Below are 16,841 nucleotides of genomic sequence, written 5' to 3' on the forward strand. Positions count from 1 at the left end.
TCACGCGCGTATCCTGTTTATTTAGACATAACTTCGGCGCCCTCTTTTGCAAAGCAACAAACAAAAGGCAGGCAGGGAAGTGCACGAGCTGTTTACGGGCACAACAACGTGAGCGACATATTGATTCTTATCCTGTGGGTCAATGGCTTGGCGAACAGATAACATCTCATCTGTTAGCGATTTGTGTGTATGCATATCGGTGACGGTTGAGTGCTTTATAGCCTCACAGACGAAGGTTGGACGACGGAATGTCCGCGCACACGCCAAGGCACTAGTGGACTTAAAACCGCCTTCGACACTCCCTAAAGATTAAATAGAAAACGAAATCTGGGCAGTCTACCTTCGAGAAAAAAGTTGGAAATTCTCAGAGGAACTTACCGTGAAGGGTTTAAAATGGGGCGTGATAAGGTGCAAATAAAAACGCAGAAACACGATCTGTTTTATGTCTCAGTTATACAGTTTTTTTTTTTTTTTTTTTTTAATATATAGATATCCATATACGTAAGACAGCTGAACCTTTCAAGTTGGCCATCTTCAACTGTACTCGCAATAAGAGTCAGCTGATGTTCCCTTGGTTTAATAAAAGAATCTAAAAAAAAATTCTTGGCCTACTCACAATACTAATGTACTCAAGCTTACGAGGGGAGGGGGGGGAAAGAATTTTTTTCCTCAGGATTGAAAATGATGCAGCTGCGTGGTAACAAGTGTATAACACTTCGTGGGGAATAAGTATAATAAAGGTGTCAGCTACATCGTTCCACCTCAATTCCTTCATGGTGATTATCACAACTTCTCAGCACACCCTCCTACAACCTTCTGTGAGCGAGAATCACTTAAAAAATTAACAGAGGCAAATACACCGGTCCTGTAGAATTAGTCACTTCGGCAGACATTGAATTCAACATCTGTGGGTTTGAATTTCGATATTCGGATTTCGTAGACTTTATCCAATCAAGTCAATTTTGGTTTTCGTTGGATCATATTTTCGCTGCGGATGGATATAATTGAATAAAATGTAATGTTTTTGATCTCTACTAAAACTTCCCAAACATTTCAATTTTTGTATTCCATCTGATCAAAACACAATATTTTATTTCTACAGAACATAAGCTACCATTTGGTAATTTCTCAAATTTATCGATGAAACGGTCCGAATTAAATAAAATTCAAATAGCCTGGAAATTAGAGTCAAGATCTCGAATATTTAATTTAAATAAAATCGGTGGAAGAATAATAATGAATGATATATAATAATGAATGAATAAATAATAATAATACAAGAATGCAATTAGGAAACACAATTTTATGGAATCATTTGTATACTTTTTTTTTCGCCGCCCACTACCAGATCCAGACTTTTTTCCCACTTAGGAATAGGGGAAACAAGCTGGTGATTTTAGACAGATGATTGGGAAAGATTTATTTAGTGTTTTTAGACATTTTCAAAACTGCGTAGCGCTTTGAAAGAAAAACTTTGGCATGGGAATGAGAAGCTTAAAAACAAAGAATGGTCATTTTTAAATTGGTAGTGTGCTCACTAGAGAAAAAAGTGCCGAGTTTTGATTATGCGTATTGGTTGCCATGACAACCAAATTACAAATTACAGAAGTTAGGATTCCCTAATATGAAACGGTTTACAACAGTGGTTTTCAAACGCCTTTATTGTAAGCTGTGATCGAAAATAAACAACAATACTAACCATTGCTTTACGCCACCCTAGAAGTCGCTCCCCCCCCCTAGGGAAAGACGCATCCCCAAAGTTTGGAAACTGTTTTACATGAACTTGAAAGTGGACTGTAGGAGTCTTCACGTTACCACAGAGTTTTGCTACTAAATCTTGTATCATCACGTTTATGTTATTCTTCATAAATTCTGTAATTCAGAAACTAGTGAGTTTAGTAATTGTAATAGTAATCTATTACAATTACTAAACTTACAATATAAATTCTTCTTTTGGGACATTTATAGCTTTGAGATGCATCGTGCTGGTCTACAGAATTAAACGAAATGACACTCTGCAGATTGAAATTCTCAGATAGAAAAACAAGCCAATCAAAATTCGTTCTATTCCAATACTTAAACGCCACCTTTTTCTCAACTGATTTTTATTGTCCTTATAAGGACTTGAAGGGGCGAAGCAAGAATGCTTTTCATCTTCCCCGTTATCTGTAGAGGACAGTGTAGGGATAAGGTGTTATTGAGCTATTAAAGCTCTGATCATGGCAGGAGAGCACCAGCAATTGCCGAGCCTCAGTTAGAACTTCATTGGCTACAGCATTGCCATCCATTACCCCCCAAGGGCATCTCATGGTCGATTAACTCTTATTGTTTCAATCCGATTTTTATTTTATATATTTTTTTATATATTTTATATATAAAAATGTATACATTTCACCACTTATTTATAATAACTCTTTAGAAAAATAAAAGGTGTTTTATTATTTTCTTTTAAATAAACCTATATTTCATTTAAATTTTTGCATTTATTTCAATAGAAACAAAATATTTAATTTTAATTTTTTATATATTAAAAAATATAATTTAAATTATATTTTATTATATTAAAAAATATAATAAAATATAATTTAAAATATAAAAAATACGTTTTCATATATTTAAGTATATTATTAAATTAATAAGAATTTGACAAGCACGTTACTCTTTGCAATTTAAATTTCTCAGAAATACCATTATTAAAAAAAAATTCCACTACTACATGAGACATCTGTGTTATGTCGATGTTATTAAAAAAAAAAAAAAGGGCAAAAGTTATATGTAAAAAAGTTAGCTATACATTGAGGAATCAGGAATCAATATAATATCAGATAAGCAGATGTTTTGAAACCTAACTTAATCTTTCAAGTACTGAAAAAACAAGTGAACCAAGTACTACTCCGTCGTAGTGCTTAGCTCTCTTACTTCTTCAGTACTTGGCTTACTTTTTTTTTACATAGTTTTTAATGTTTATCACTTATATTTCAGACGAAGTATGCTTAATAGTTATAGTTGAGCAATAAAGGGTCAAAATGGATTTTAGAATAATACAACTCTTATAGAGGCTGCATTTTACTGTCTTTCATTAACTGGATTTAAACTTCAAATTTGTCATTTATAATATTCAAATCAGAACAGGAATTGTAGGATGTTGAATTGCAGTTCTTGTAATAAGAGTAGAACAGCCAGGGGATTTTTATTTTATTTTTTTAATCAAACCGAGTCAGTTAAAACAGGGGGAAAAAAAAGAAAAAAATCTTTCAGGTTAGTTACTTTTTTTTAAAAAAGAAATTGCATTTTTCAATGGAATTACCAAATTTATAAATTCATCAGCACTTATACATTTCAGAGATTATTTAAAGCAATGAGCTATGCATTTTAGATAATAAACTATTGAATCCTCGGGTTATTTGGAGTTTCTGTCTTATTCAAATGCCACTTTGCTTGAAGTGTCAACCGAAGCCGTGGTAAAAAAAGAAAAAAAAGAAAAAAAAGAAAATGAAACCTTACAAACGACCCTTATAAAAAGGGGCACGTTGAAATGTGTGGGAAAAGGGTGCAGCAATGTCTCTAACAAATCTTTTTTTTTTTTAAATGCAAGCCATCGGAGAAACTTTCTCATTGCAAGCGAAACGCGAAAGACATCCCATGTGGTGCTTCTATTGCTTAGTTAAATATACTCTCATCGCAGAGAGGACACGGTTTATCCACGCTTCAGCTGTCTTTGTTCCTTACGACATTTGGTAGACACTAATGGATTCTGAATGTTAAAGATCCTTTTTTAAATCTCTTAATCAAATTTAGATTTAAATAATAATAATGCGCAATTTGAGTGATCACATTATACAGAGGTCTATCGCACAAAACAACATATCAAACCGAACAAACAATTGCTTTTTTATAATAAAAAAATTCCATTGTCGGTTTACCATGTTTGTTACTATATGACTAGCTGTCACGCACTGATATGAAAAAAGATGGTCACTGTGGCATCGTGGGATTTGCGTTAAAGATCTTGGTTAATAGTTGAGTAAAGGTTTTTGCCTGCTTCTCTATTCCATGTCTCGTATTGGGGATATCCCATTTTCATAGAGCCATTTAAACTGCACGAGTGTCAGTTAATGACATGAGTGATCAATATGAACAACTTACGAACTTTAATTTAAGTGCCTTTTAAATCTGAGTGAGTTTGAATGACAGATTAAGTGAAAGAAACCCTTTCCATTGGCAATTCAATTCTAAGTGAGCAAGGCACTAGTTGTAATAAGGTCTGAATTTTTTTTCTAAATGAAATTTACGATATAAATTCGAAAGATCTTTTGGACTTCCACTGAAATTTCTTAAGTGTCGATGGAGTATTTCTATGGTGTACTGGGAGGAACCCATTTCGACATCCAACTCATTTTACTGAGCTGGTTGTCGTTATTGAGTATAAAACATAAAAACCCACTTTTTGGTTGTTCCCCAAGTGCCACTCGTATTGTCTGTGATACCCCAGTAATTATTTAATTCCAGTGATCATCCAATAAAAGATCAAACTTGAGTATTTTGTGTAATAAGATTTGTGTGTGTGTGTGTGTGTGTGTGTGTGTGTGTGTGTGTGTGTGTGTGTGTGTGTGTGTGTGTGTGTGTGTGTGTGTGTGTGTGTAATAATATAAACAGACAAAAACACAAACATCCCAACTGTTAAGCATCATTACATTTGAATCCAAAATCGATCTGTAACATATTATACAAGGAGATGAAACAAACTAAAAGGATCACCCAATGAGTTATCCATGAATATGAATGAATAAAATTACCAAGTTTAAAACGTCAAAAGCATTTAACGATAGGATAAAAGTAACAGAAAGGAATTATTTGCTATTTTTCATGTTCAGGTAAAACTCTTTGAGTGACCCTGGTATAAAAGTTTTACAGACTTTAACACTAAATAACCGTGTACCAACTTGGCAGGACTCATTATCTATTGCAACATTCACCCGTTCATTCCGTGGAAGCACTCCAAACAGTAAAAACAATTAAGTTTGTAGAAATTCAAACAGTTCTTCAAGGCCACCCAAAGTCTTGTCTTACAATCCAGTAGAATTTACGATTGAAAGGCCTGTAAAAGTCTCTTAGCCTTTCTATTGCAGATGGATGGATATGGGGGTGAGAACGACCCTTGGTTTTGCCAAGGCAGTGTGGAATCGAATACTCCTCCGACTTCCGTAGACAGGGGAATCCTTTAGTCTCGTTCAGGAAGAAATGTCTTTCGCTGATGACCCGTCTCAGTCCAAGAAATTCCTGTACTTTATCCACCTCGCCGACGGGGTCAGAGATCAACCTTTCTCCGCTGATGAAGTGGAATTGTTTGAGTGGAAAGTACCTCAGCCATCGTTCTAGATGCTTGGAATACACGCCAATCCTGATGGCACTCCACGATGTGTCTACTAATTCGGTTGAAGAATTGAGAAACGCCATTTCTTCAAACGATTGAGTGTCTTGGCGTTTGCTAGCAGCTTGGGTGTAGTCGGAAATGGCTCGAGTCACCGGGTCACGAACTACTACGAGAAGTTTGATATCTCGAGACATGTTGTATACTCTAGCGGGGACATCCGGAGTCACAAAGTAGCTGGGTGTTTTTTCCATGGTCAGTTGATTCCAAAGACTTGGAGGCATTTGTCTCCTGAAATGTAAAACAGAAGAAGAATGTACAGGTCATCTTTATCATGTAAAGGATATGTCATTTTTATTTATTTATTAAGAAAAACACTTTATTAGATATATTCAAATGTGAAATGAAAATTATAGCATACAAATAAAAGACACCACCAAAGTTCTGCACACTACAACTTCCGTTGAGTTTCATAATGAGAAACATCCGGGTTCTGGTCATACCATGTAAATGAAGCTTTTAAACTGAAAAACTAACCTATCAGAGATTGCAGAAACTAACACGTACGTCTCTTTTCAACAATAGCAAAAGAACAGCAACCGTGTTCCCAGTATTTGTATCCTACAGTGCTGACATCTTGCGGAGATAGAGAAACTTGAGTGATAAATTTCGTATAGACCAGAGACTAAGGTTCAGTGGAGAGCCGGTTTCGTCTTACTGTCAGTGGCGTAGCTAGGGGGTGCGGAGGGGGGGGGGGAGGTCCGCCCTGGGCAGCATTTTGAACCTGTTTGAACTTTTGCAGTTAGTTAATTCTAAAATACAGTCTCGAGAACTCAGTTCCAAATATTGTAATACTACTGCGAATTTTTCTCACAGTTACTGTAAGTGTTGTTAGTTGTAAGAGGAGTTTTTCTAAATAAAATTGATTAAGAATTACCTACATTACCATGAAATAGAATTCGCCAGTGTCATCGACGATTTTGCTAACAGAAAAGCAAGAAAAATAACGTTTTAAAATGTTGAACTTAAAGTTTTACTTCAAAAATAAACGTAGTGTTTTAATTTATTTCCCTATACATCGTTTTGACTTTTTGTAGTATTTTTGGTATGTATTGAGAGGGGCGGCAAAATCAGGGATCGCCCCGGGAGGCAAAAGCTCTAGCTACACCACTGTTTACTGTCGCTGGTAATAATACAATCAGTATTATTACCAGCGTGTCAACATTAAGAAATAAGTACAACTGGCGCCTGAATTAAAAAAAAAAAAAATCAAGAAAATAATTTATTGTGCTATAAATTTATTTTTTGTACACGCTTGGTACCTCTTCCTGAGGGTCCTGAGCATGTACAGAGTATCCATCTTTATATCAACAATAGTTAGGCCTAATCTCAGATCTCTTTGCATGCTTTGTGGAAGGAAATAACCTTGCTTGTGCCTCACTGTTATTGTTGAACGTGGTAGTTAGCGAAATATAATCATGTGAATTTCAATCATAATCTTTCCATTGTTACGTCATCACCCATTACATGACGCACACTTTGTTAGAATTATACGCAATAATTAAAAATAAACTTAGAAAGTTTTTTTTTTTTTTCAGCATTTTAATTGCATTTTAGTGGTTTCAACGTATATCAGTCATCAAGGCTCTTGTTTTCGTTATTTTTTTTTTCCTTTTTCACCTTTGACCCATCGGTGGCATCCGACCGTTTAATGACAGAGATGTTCATCAGAGTACGCCCTTAACAGTGGTCACCATCCATGCAGACTTCAGGGAGGTCGAGGGATACGGTTTCCCGTATGTAGGGAGGGCAAATTACAGACCGATCACTCAACAACATCTGGGAGTCGTTCTGATACTAAGGAAGCTTGGGAAAGGCGTCGTCAAGAGAACAGCGGGTACGGAGCTTACGTCATAGCACTTTCTCTCGTGGTCAGACAATATTTTATTCCTCTGCAGAATTTGGCACATCGTAGCGCTCGGGTCGCTGCGCCACCTGTCAAGAACAATGTACTTGATGGTGTTAACATTGATTTTCCATCTAAGTCTGGCAACACGTTTGAAGGGTAACTTTTGCAAGATCCATAAATCATTTGGCCAAGGGACATACGAAACGCTGATAGGAAAGGCAAATACACTAAACAACATTGAAAAATTGAGTTCTAGAACCGAAGTGCTCACAATATTTCCATATATTTCAGCACATGTCATGTAATACGGTCTTTTTTTTCCCTGAGCATTGTAACCATGGTGACAGCAAAAGAATTATCATGTGAATTTCTGTTCGAACCTCAGCATTGTGACGTCATGTTTGTTACTGTGGCGTATTGTTAGCAATTTAAATATGCTGATAGGGTAGTTCATCATGTGATTTTTAATTTAAGTTTCTCTAGTACTGGTAATAAGAGACCGTAGGGTGGATTATATTTCTCCTAAGTTTAACTCTTAATTTTTTTTTTTTTTTTTTTTTGAAGAGAAAGCTGTCTGAATGCATTCAACAGGATCACACGGACATGCCTGTCCCGTTTTTTTTTTCTTTTTTTTTCTCTCTCTCTCTCTCTGATGAATAGCGCGAGCGTATCGCCAGTCGGCAGAACACGTTTTTATAGGTAATGTTCCGCAACGAAGAGACGGAGTATTATCCATTTAAAGATCTAACAGCGTATAAATAACTTTCACAGCGACACCCTCCTCGTTGCTGGGGAAGGAATTCGTGATTGGACGAACACGCTCACTTGCTCCAAACTTTACGAATTGTTCTGATGGGAGGGAGGAGAAGGGATTAAATTCCACGAGGTTCTCACATATGTTTACATCGCCCAATGAAATATTTACATTGTAAAAACAGAATGTTTATACTGCAGAACAATATTGACGCCATAGAACACTCTGGTGCGTTTATTCTGCTCTGTTCAATACCCGCGAATGGAATTTTTACACTCAAGGCTAATTTTTGCAGTGGGGGGGGGGGGGGGCACATGCTATAGGAAAAAGTTTACCCGACATGGTTACAGATATTTACAAATGTTTAGCCTGAATGTTTACGAAACTTTAGCCTGATTGTTTACGAAATGTTTACAAAACAGAAATGCTTACACATATAGAAACAGAAGGTTAAACTGAAGAAAAATTCTTGAAAGAGAATTAACTTCGATCCAGTTTATTTTATAGGACAAAATATTAACTGCAGAACATCTTGCTATTCATCGCATAGGAGAGAATGTTTACATTATAGGATGGAAAAAGTGTTTACGCTACTTGATAAGTGTTTACAATTATGCTGTGTTGAAATAAATCCATTGTGTTTCAGACAACGCTAAATTGCATATACCTTAATAGCGTGTGGGGCTCTTCGAGCTCTGATAACACTTTTTCACCCTACCAGGCAGCGATAATAACATGTCAAGTATTCCGTACTACTCTTCCTTTAACATAACCACCAATGCATTCACACTGTTAGAAGCACTGGTCATTGGGGTGGCATCGGAAATCTGCGTAGTCAATCAAGTCCATGCACATCATTTTCCTTGAAACATGTGCGCAGTACTATAGCATAGTATGCAATGTTGTTTCGAAAGCTGTCTTGTTTTGTTGCACAAACCTGCGACAATACACGAAACATTGCTTTATCCAGAGTTGCATATCTATCGGCATTTATCCTTCCACACACTAAAACCAAAGGTCCGAGTTCTTACCAGTAGAAACAGCTCCGTTACCCCCACGGTGAACTTCGCAGTTAGGAGTTCGGGCCAAAGCGGTTCCTCGGGCATCTGCCACAACTATATTTGCCTATCTGACATGTAAAGGATGAACTGATTCATGATTCTCATCATGGACTTCCAGAGAGAGAGAGAGAGAGAGAGAGAAAGAGAGAGAGAGAATGTAACATGTTACTACAGTTGTGCTATAAGACGTTAATTTAGTTTGGGGACAAACAAAACCAAGAGTAATTAAACAGAAGTATTTAAAGATTTAAATTTTGCACATAAGACTAGACCCTAGGATACAAAGAATTTGCTATAAACCATTGCCTAAATCTAATAATTTATTATTATTATTTCACACCTCCAAGGAGGGCACCTGCTCTACAACTCCGTCTCCACCATTCAATCACCAACTGACCCCAACTACACTAACGCCATCTACCGCCGACCACTGCTCGTATTTCCACAGACAATCACAACCATCCATGCCCACGGTGGATTCGAACCAGCAGCCTTCTGGCTGGAGAGCGGATCCGCTAACCACTCAGTCAACCAAGCCGGCGGTAATTTATAAAATTACTTTGAACAGACTCCTCATTTCTGTGGACTTCATTTCTTAAATGATGAAAAGGCAGTATATTAAATATTCTGGGGGTTAAAGTAATCTTTTGTCCCTTGATGGTTTTTTTTTTTTTTTTTTTTTTTTTTTTCCAGTCTACGTGTGCATTCTTGGCTGATGTAGCTGTCTCTTGCATTTTCATTGGCTTCTAATATCTGCAGTTGATTTCGTGTGACGTAATCTCTTTTCAATATCAGAAACACATAAGTCACCGATTTGTCATCCTATGAGAATATGTTTTCAGAATTTGTGAGTTTCCCACGTGCTGGTGAATGCTGTTGAATGAAGAATATAAATGTAGGTGAATAAAATGTCGACGATGATGTTTTGCATCAAATAGATTAAGAATGTCTACAATACAAACAATGGTATTCCCAATATGCGGCAATTTGCTAAGCCTAAAAATACAAATACATGTTTATACTAAAACTGGCAGTTATTTAAAGCTTTTCGTAATAAATTTGGCATAAGACAAATTTATCGTTTGGAATAACTTTTAATGAACTCTATGTCAAAGGCAACGGACCTTCATTACATGACAGGGAGTTGTAATAGCAAGTGAATGAGGGGCCTCACTTGGCTCAGGTCATGTCTCGGGAATGTTATCGTGCATTGAGTGTCGGGAGTAGTTGGTGAATTAAGATCCGCCAATCTCTGATAGCCAGGGACCATTACTCGAGGGAAGATAAGGATGTGCCAAGAATGGGACTTTATTTTAATGTTGGTAGACCCACGTATGCACGCCATACATACACGTGTGGCGCAATAAGACGTGGGTTGCTGTGGGGGAGGAGATGATTCCATCATGAATCAAGGGAAGAAAGATACGGCTAGGGTTGTTCTTCTAACTCGGAAAAAAATAAGCATTAACGAGATGAAATTTGACTGTCAACAGCGAGATATCTTCAAGCTTTTATTTTTATTTCAATACAGCTGACAGGGTTTTCTTATGCCGCGCATTAATTTAAGTTGAAACAGCAAGAATAATGTCCTTATTTATTTCCATGGTGACTGCGTTCATTCTTGAAAAATGAAAGCGTTTCCTTAGTTGGAGTTTAATTGCCACAGAAAAATACGGAACTCATTGCCATCACTAGGATGGTGGGGGTGGAGAATTTAAAGCAATGTCTCATCTGTTTGTCGTTCTGTATCTCTTTGATACATTTTGATGTTATCAGCTTCTTCTGTAAAAATGGTCGACTTAGAATTTCTAATTAGCCGATCTTGGTGAAGTCATGGCTAAAACTTCACTATACCGCAGGCCGAGAAACTTGATTTCGAAAGTTGTTAGGAATGATTGAAGGAAACCATATGCTTTATATAAACGAGATTTTCCTCGGTGGAGTTTTATTATCAGAAGTAATGTCACTGCTGTTAAGAGCAACGTGCCAAAGCAGAGAGTACAGTGTTTTAAATCTTCAAGGCAAGAAGAACATACAGCTGCTGTGGTTCTAAACTATCAAATACAAATATATCAATCACAATCTTCGGCTGTGATTCCAAATATCCACATAAGAGAGCAACGTGCAAATATCATCAGAACTGTATTATATAATAAAGTCAGTCTAATGAGACTAGGGAAGATTTGCGGTGTGTGTTTGCGGTGTGTATATGTGTGATTTCTCATGTGTTTATTGATTGTAAAAGAGGCCTTGTTTCGAAATCTATTTATGCATTTTGTTTCTTTACAACGCCTTGGTACGACCGCACCTGGACTACTATGCTCATATTTGGTCTCATGGGTTCGGAGGGAATAGAGAAGTTGTGGAAAGGGTGAAAAGAAAAGCAACGTAGATGATTTATGAGGATAGATTGAGAGATAGATTGCTGTCACCAATAAACAGGAGAAAGAGCAGTAATATGACAGGTCTAATAAACTTCTGAATGGGTGTTATAAAATGTCGTCTGATGAATATTTTCGTTATAAGGAAGGTGTGGAGAAGACAGTCGTGGAAGTTAAGTTATGTACTATTAAGAAAGGAGAACTAGGTTTTTCGCTCACAGAACATAAATAAATGAGTGGAACAGTTTGCTTATTGAAGTGGCGAGGTCATCTAGTTTGAATGAGTTTAAGAAACGGTATGACAGCTAGTGTGGGTGATGTATGCCTCCCTCGATGAGTCGTTCACTCTCTGGAGGTCTCCGATTAATAACCATAAAAATAAGAGGAATTTTTAGGCCTTTTGAATGAATAGTAGGTTAGTTACTCTTGGACGGATGGTCTAAAATATTTAGAAGTATTAGACGTAGAATAAATTAAGATTATGAAAGCAAATTTTGTGAGGAAAAAATGAAGAGGAAATCCTCACTTTCATCTGAAACAAACTCGCCCAATTTCAACAGTCACATTGGCCTTTGACTTGATTTTAACTCAAGTCTTTCAAATGTGGTTCTTTCATCTGCATCATGAAGGTGTCACAGCTAATGACAGGAAAACCCTGGATCTGCTCATTATCATTTCTCCAAGACGCTCCTGTCAGTGGCAACTATCGATCACTAGAGTAGCTTGACGATAGGGACATTTGAAAACGACACTTCCAGTTACTGAAACTGCACAAGAAGGCGAAAGACAAAATAAGGTGTAAATAAGGACAGAATCCTTAAGTAGTTTTAATTTGTTTAATACAAAAAGTGTTTAAACAGTATCAAGCAGTCAATTGTCCTAATTCCTGATATGTGTACAGATATAAATAAATCACATCTTTATTGATAACGTGTTGTCCCATGTTTCTGTAATAATAGCTGGACAACTTTCTTAATATTGCTGCTGTGTTCCGATGTGTTATTCTTTTGTTTGGTAATCGTTGCTTTGTTTCATGGGGAGTTCTCATTGGAAAGTATTGTCCCATAGGGCATGCGCAGTATCATGAAAAGTAACTGCACATCGTTACTCGGTCAAAACACTCAGACAAATAAACTGTTCATCGAGCATTCTTCATATCCAAACACATCTGTTAGTTGGAGACGAGCGTGTAACATCCCATTGGCCAAAAAAACTTTTTGGCAAATGTGACTGTTGCGCAGGATGAAAAACTCATCTTCTTCGCTTCTTATACGTTTATGTCATAAAGTCTTTTTCTTTTCTTTTTTCATCCTGCACAACAGTCACATTGGCCAAAAAGTTTTTTTTTTCCATGTGTACAATATTCCTTCCCTCTTAATTGATAACCCTTTATGGCCATGATTTACCAACTGATTGTGTTCAGTGCATTATCTACAGTACTATCTGGACACAGTGTAGAAGCCGTATTGTTCTGTGAGGAAGTAATAATAGAAATTGTATATTTGTCTTGAAATGCGTGCTGAAAGTATTGGAATTATGCATTCCAATAACACTACTGGTTGGCTGAGTGGTTAGCGTATCCGAGTCTCCCTCCAAGAGGTTTCGGGTTCGAATCTGATAAGGGACATAGATGTGATTGTCTTATTAACTCTGTGGAAAGGGATATTGGAAGTCTCCCTCATAATTCTGTTTAACGGAAAATTATCTTAAATGAATTTTTTTCCCTGTTTTTCTATAGCTGGGTCGGTTTGGAGTTTCAAAACGATAATAAAAATGATAAAATTTATCATATAGAATCAGTATCAATTTTTTGTTCATCTTATTTGGATCATTTTGGACAAAATGACGTCTTCAAGTATAATTCTCAAAAACTGTTCTAGCTTTAACTGTTGAGATGATGAAAAGTGTCCCTAATATAAGAATGCTAATATGCAATGAATCTTTACTTTATACGATTGTCTGCAGTCATTTTCTTACTTGTTTATTTTCTCATCTGTATTCAGGTCGACATAGGTGATTCTGTAAGGAACCACATAATTAAAAGTAACTTAAAGCAATATCCGGATTAATGTCCAACCGAACTTGAAAGTTATATTAACCTTCTGGTGAATGGTATACAGTGTTAGCATTAGATTGATATAAGTTTATGCCGCATAAAGTCTTTTTTTTTTCTTTATAAGTTTTGTTTTTTGCTCAACGTCTTTCATTTCGTATGCTTGATGATGATGATGATTGTAGATAATTTTTTTTTTTAAATATATCTGTCCAAATAATTCCTTCATTATTTAAAGATGATTGTTAAGAGTTCCGCATCTCACTGGTTTTCTTGGTATGAGCAATGATCTACTCTTCTGTTCTCAGGAATGGCACTTAGAGATTGGTCTTTCATTGTGACGATAGATTCAAGTTTCAGCACCGGAAACAAGACGTTTGACAAATGAAGAGGACTTATATGCTGCATGTGGACAACATTTGGATATATAGTTAAAAACCGGCAACAAAAAAGATGTCTACAGGAAAAAAAAAAAAAAAAAACTCACGGTACTAAGTACAACAATTAGCATTTTATACGGAAGACATATTTTTCAGTCTACTGTCATAAATCAACACTTTCATGATTTCGCTTTAGCAAGATTTCATAAGATAGGTAACGTCAAGCATTTCTGACTTAACTACTTCAACACTTCAAGAATAAAGTGTACCAGAGAAGTCATAATTGAAGCGTGTCAAATATTTGCGATTTGACGAGTTAAAAAAAAGTCCCATTTTAATTACAAAGCTGAGCAGTTTATCAACACACAACAGTTAACTTGCTAGAGTCAGATTTTATGACTGAAAATTTTATAAAGACTTCGTGAAACAGTATATCAAGACTTCCTAACAGACCTCATGACTCAACTGTCTTTATGAATCATCTGAAAGTTTTAGGCTAACAATATGAAAATAAAAGCACTGGAAAAAGGTATTTAGGTGTAATTCAAGTCCCATATTTTCAAAGTTATATGCGCTATAGGAACCGATTCATCTGAAGAGAGAGACAAACAGAAAGACGCGCGCGCACATACACCCAAATACTTGGAACAGAACATATCTATTTGTCTAACAGACTGATAGATATAAGGTCAATTAATTAGAAGGGGTGGAAAGAGAGAAAGAACGAGAGAGAGAGAGCAAGGACATTTTTCTCGCAAGTGATTCCAGCCATCGGCACGTCAGATGTTGCTGTCAGGACGGCATGCGCCTCTTTAGCCCGAATCCCCCCCCCCCTCCTTGCCATCGTTCCGCCATCTGTACCCCATACATCACGTGTGCCTTCCTGCATCGTTTCTGTCAGAACCACGTTTAGTGCAGCGGCGAGTCAAATCTTAAGAAATTCCGACACTTACGGGCGACACAAACCACAAACACGGTCCTCCTCCAGGAACGCGCTCACGTGATGAAGACGTTGGAATAGTAGACAGCCGCCGTTCGACTCATAGCCGAGGGCCTGACGGGTGGGAGGGGTAATTAGGGTCGACACTACACGGTTTTACTCTTGCCAGGACATACGGCAGTCTCGCGCGGAAACAGGCTGTAAACTTGTACATGGTTTGGTGACAAGGAACAGCCGACCAAAGCCGTCCGCGAGGAGTAATTTATACGGCCTTACGATCCCGTCAGGGCATACATATGCTGTGTGTATGTCCCTTAAAACTGTCACTCCCTCGGAGTGCTGTTTGTCTTCTGTTACTCCCGATGCTGTTGGCGATAAACAACTCGATAGGGAGTGCTGTGAACATTGTTCAGGCCCGCTGTTTCCATACCTGGGCATGCGGGGAGAAGACAAGATTGTGCTTAATCTGATTGGCCTAGAGAGGGTCGGTTTCAGTTCTTGTTTTTATTAGTCGAAAAGAAATAATCATGTGCGAAGATTGGAGCCGATAAGAAGTTCAAAGAATTGAAAGAAAGATGGAGAGAAAGAGAGTGACGACACATTCAGAGACTTAAATATTATCATCCGTTTTTTTTCCTCCGTGGATGATTTCTGTACGACCATTGAATCAAAAGTATTCAATCTAACCAGGATGAAAATATGACAAAATATACTTCGCCATGTTCTACATCCAAGAAACGTTTGAAGTTATATATTTTCGAAAGAAAAAAAATCCACTAAATTACTAGCACACTTTACTTAGCAATATTTTGAAGCAATACGTCAGTTATTATACGTATATCTGTAGAGACATAGCAACCAGTGACAGCTAACTCAGATACGTAACCACATTAAATTAAGTTACGTCACCAAAGGTTTTCACATTCTCGACAACTTGAGTTTAGTGTCAAAACTAAGTGGGAGGAAAGTCCAAAGACTGCTTAGATCGCGCCACTTAAATTATTATCAGTAAATTAATGACAACAATTTGGGAAAAAAAAATGCATATAAAAATTCTTGAGAACTATCAACTTCTTGGGGGAAAAATTTATTACTAGAGTAATCATATTGAAAGTGTATGTCATTAATAACGTGAATTTCTGGATTGTTGCAGTTTCCCGATTATTCACTATGAAATCGTTTATTCAGTCAATGTGAGTGATTTTCGAAATACTGCCAGAATCGGCACTTTTCCACGGAAGGACGACATGTCAACTTATAGTGCAATACCGGAAACTCATTGTGAAGTGAAGCCTATGTAGTATAGGTTAGCGATGCACAATGGTTGAATTTAAAAAAAAAAAAAAAAAGAAAGAAAACCGTATCTCCACACGCATGTAAATCACCAAAGCCATCAATCAGAACTGCGTATAGAGTATAGATGGCAGCACTTGTACGATTTGTATTGTCATATTGTACAACGAGGCCCCATACAACTTCAACCTAAAAGCAAGGTATACGTCATGAATATAATCCATGGAAGCAAAGCTGTTGTCAGTCTGATGGTTACAGACGACATTACTGTCATTAGACTAGCTCTCATATGGCTGATAATAAGTCCTCTGAGTTGATTACGTTTATGTCTGAAGCAAGTTGAAACCGAAATTGGTCTACAGATTGAAAAAGGCTATAAGAATTTCGGTCTTTGCAAAGCATGTTCGTATTCTGGATATCGCAAAAGCTTCAATAAATAATTGGCAAGTGTAACTCAATTTAAATATTCCAGCCAGACTCGAATCCGTGACAAGAAATTCAACGTGGTATCCAATACGCTTAACGACAACCTTGTCACAAACATGAACACCCCTTTAGTCCCCACTCCCATTTTCCTGGCGCCCTATCCTTCACACAACGCAATATTTGATATTTAAAAAAATAAAATAAAATAAAAAAGGCTACCTGTTTGGCTTCTTGCCAGATTCTGCTAATTAAGGGAAACGAAGTGACATCACA

General features: G+C 36.9%; 1 protein-coding gene across 1 annotated transcript in view; it reads right to left on the bottom strand.

The window, feature by feature from the left end:
• Positions 1-4,673: 4,673 nt before the first annotated feature.
• LOC150097305 (heparan sulfate glucosamine 3-O-sulfotransferase 6-like) overlaps positions 4,674-16,841 on the bottom strand; it is a 75,960-nt gene continuing 63,792 nt past the window's right edge. Inside the window, exon 2 of the mRNA XM_090407520.1 lies at positions 4,674-5,662. Coding sequence (XP_090263646.1) covers positions 5,044-5,662 — 619 coding nt within the window. The 3' untranslated portion in view covers positions 4,674-5,043. The remainder of the gene's footprint in view (positions 5,663-16,841) is intronic.

The sequence above is a fragment of the Typopeltis vanoorti genome, chromosome 17 (assembly GCF_054136105.1).
Source record: "Typopeltis vanoorti isolate ZY-2024b chromosome 17, IOZ_Tvanoo_1.0, whole genome shotgun sequence".
Taxonomy (NCBI): domain Eukaryota; kingdom Metazoa; phylum Arthropoda; class Arachnida; order Uropygi; family Thelyphonidae; genus Typopeltis; species Typopeltis vanoorti.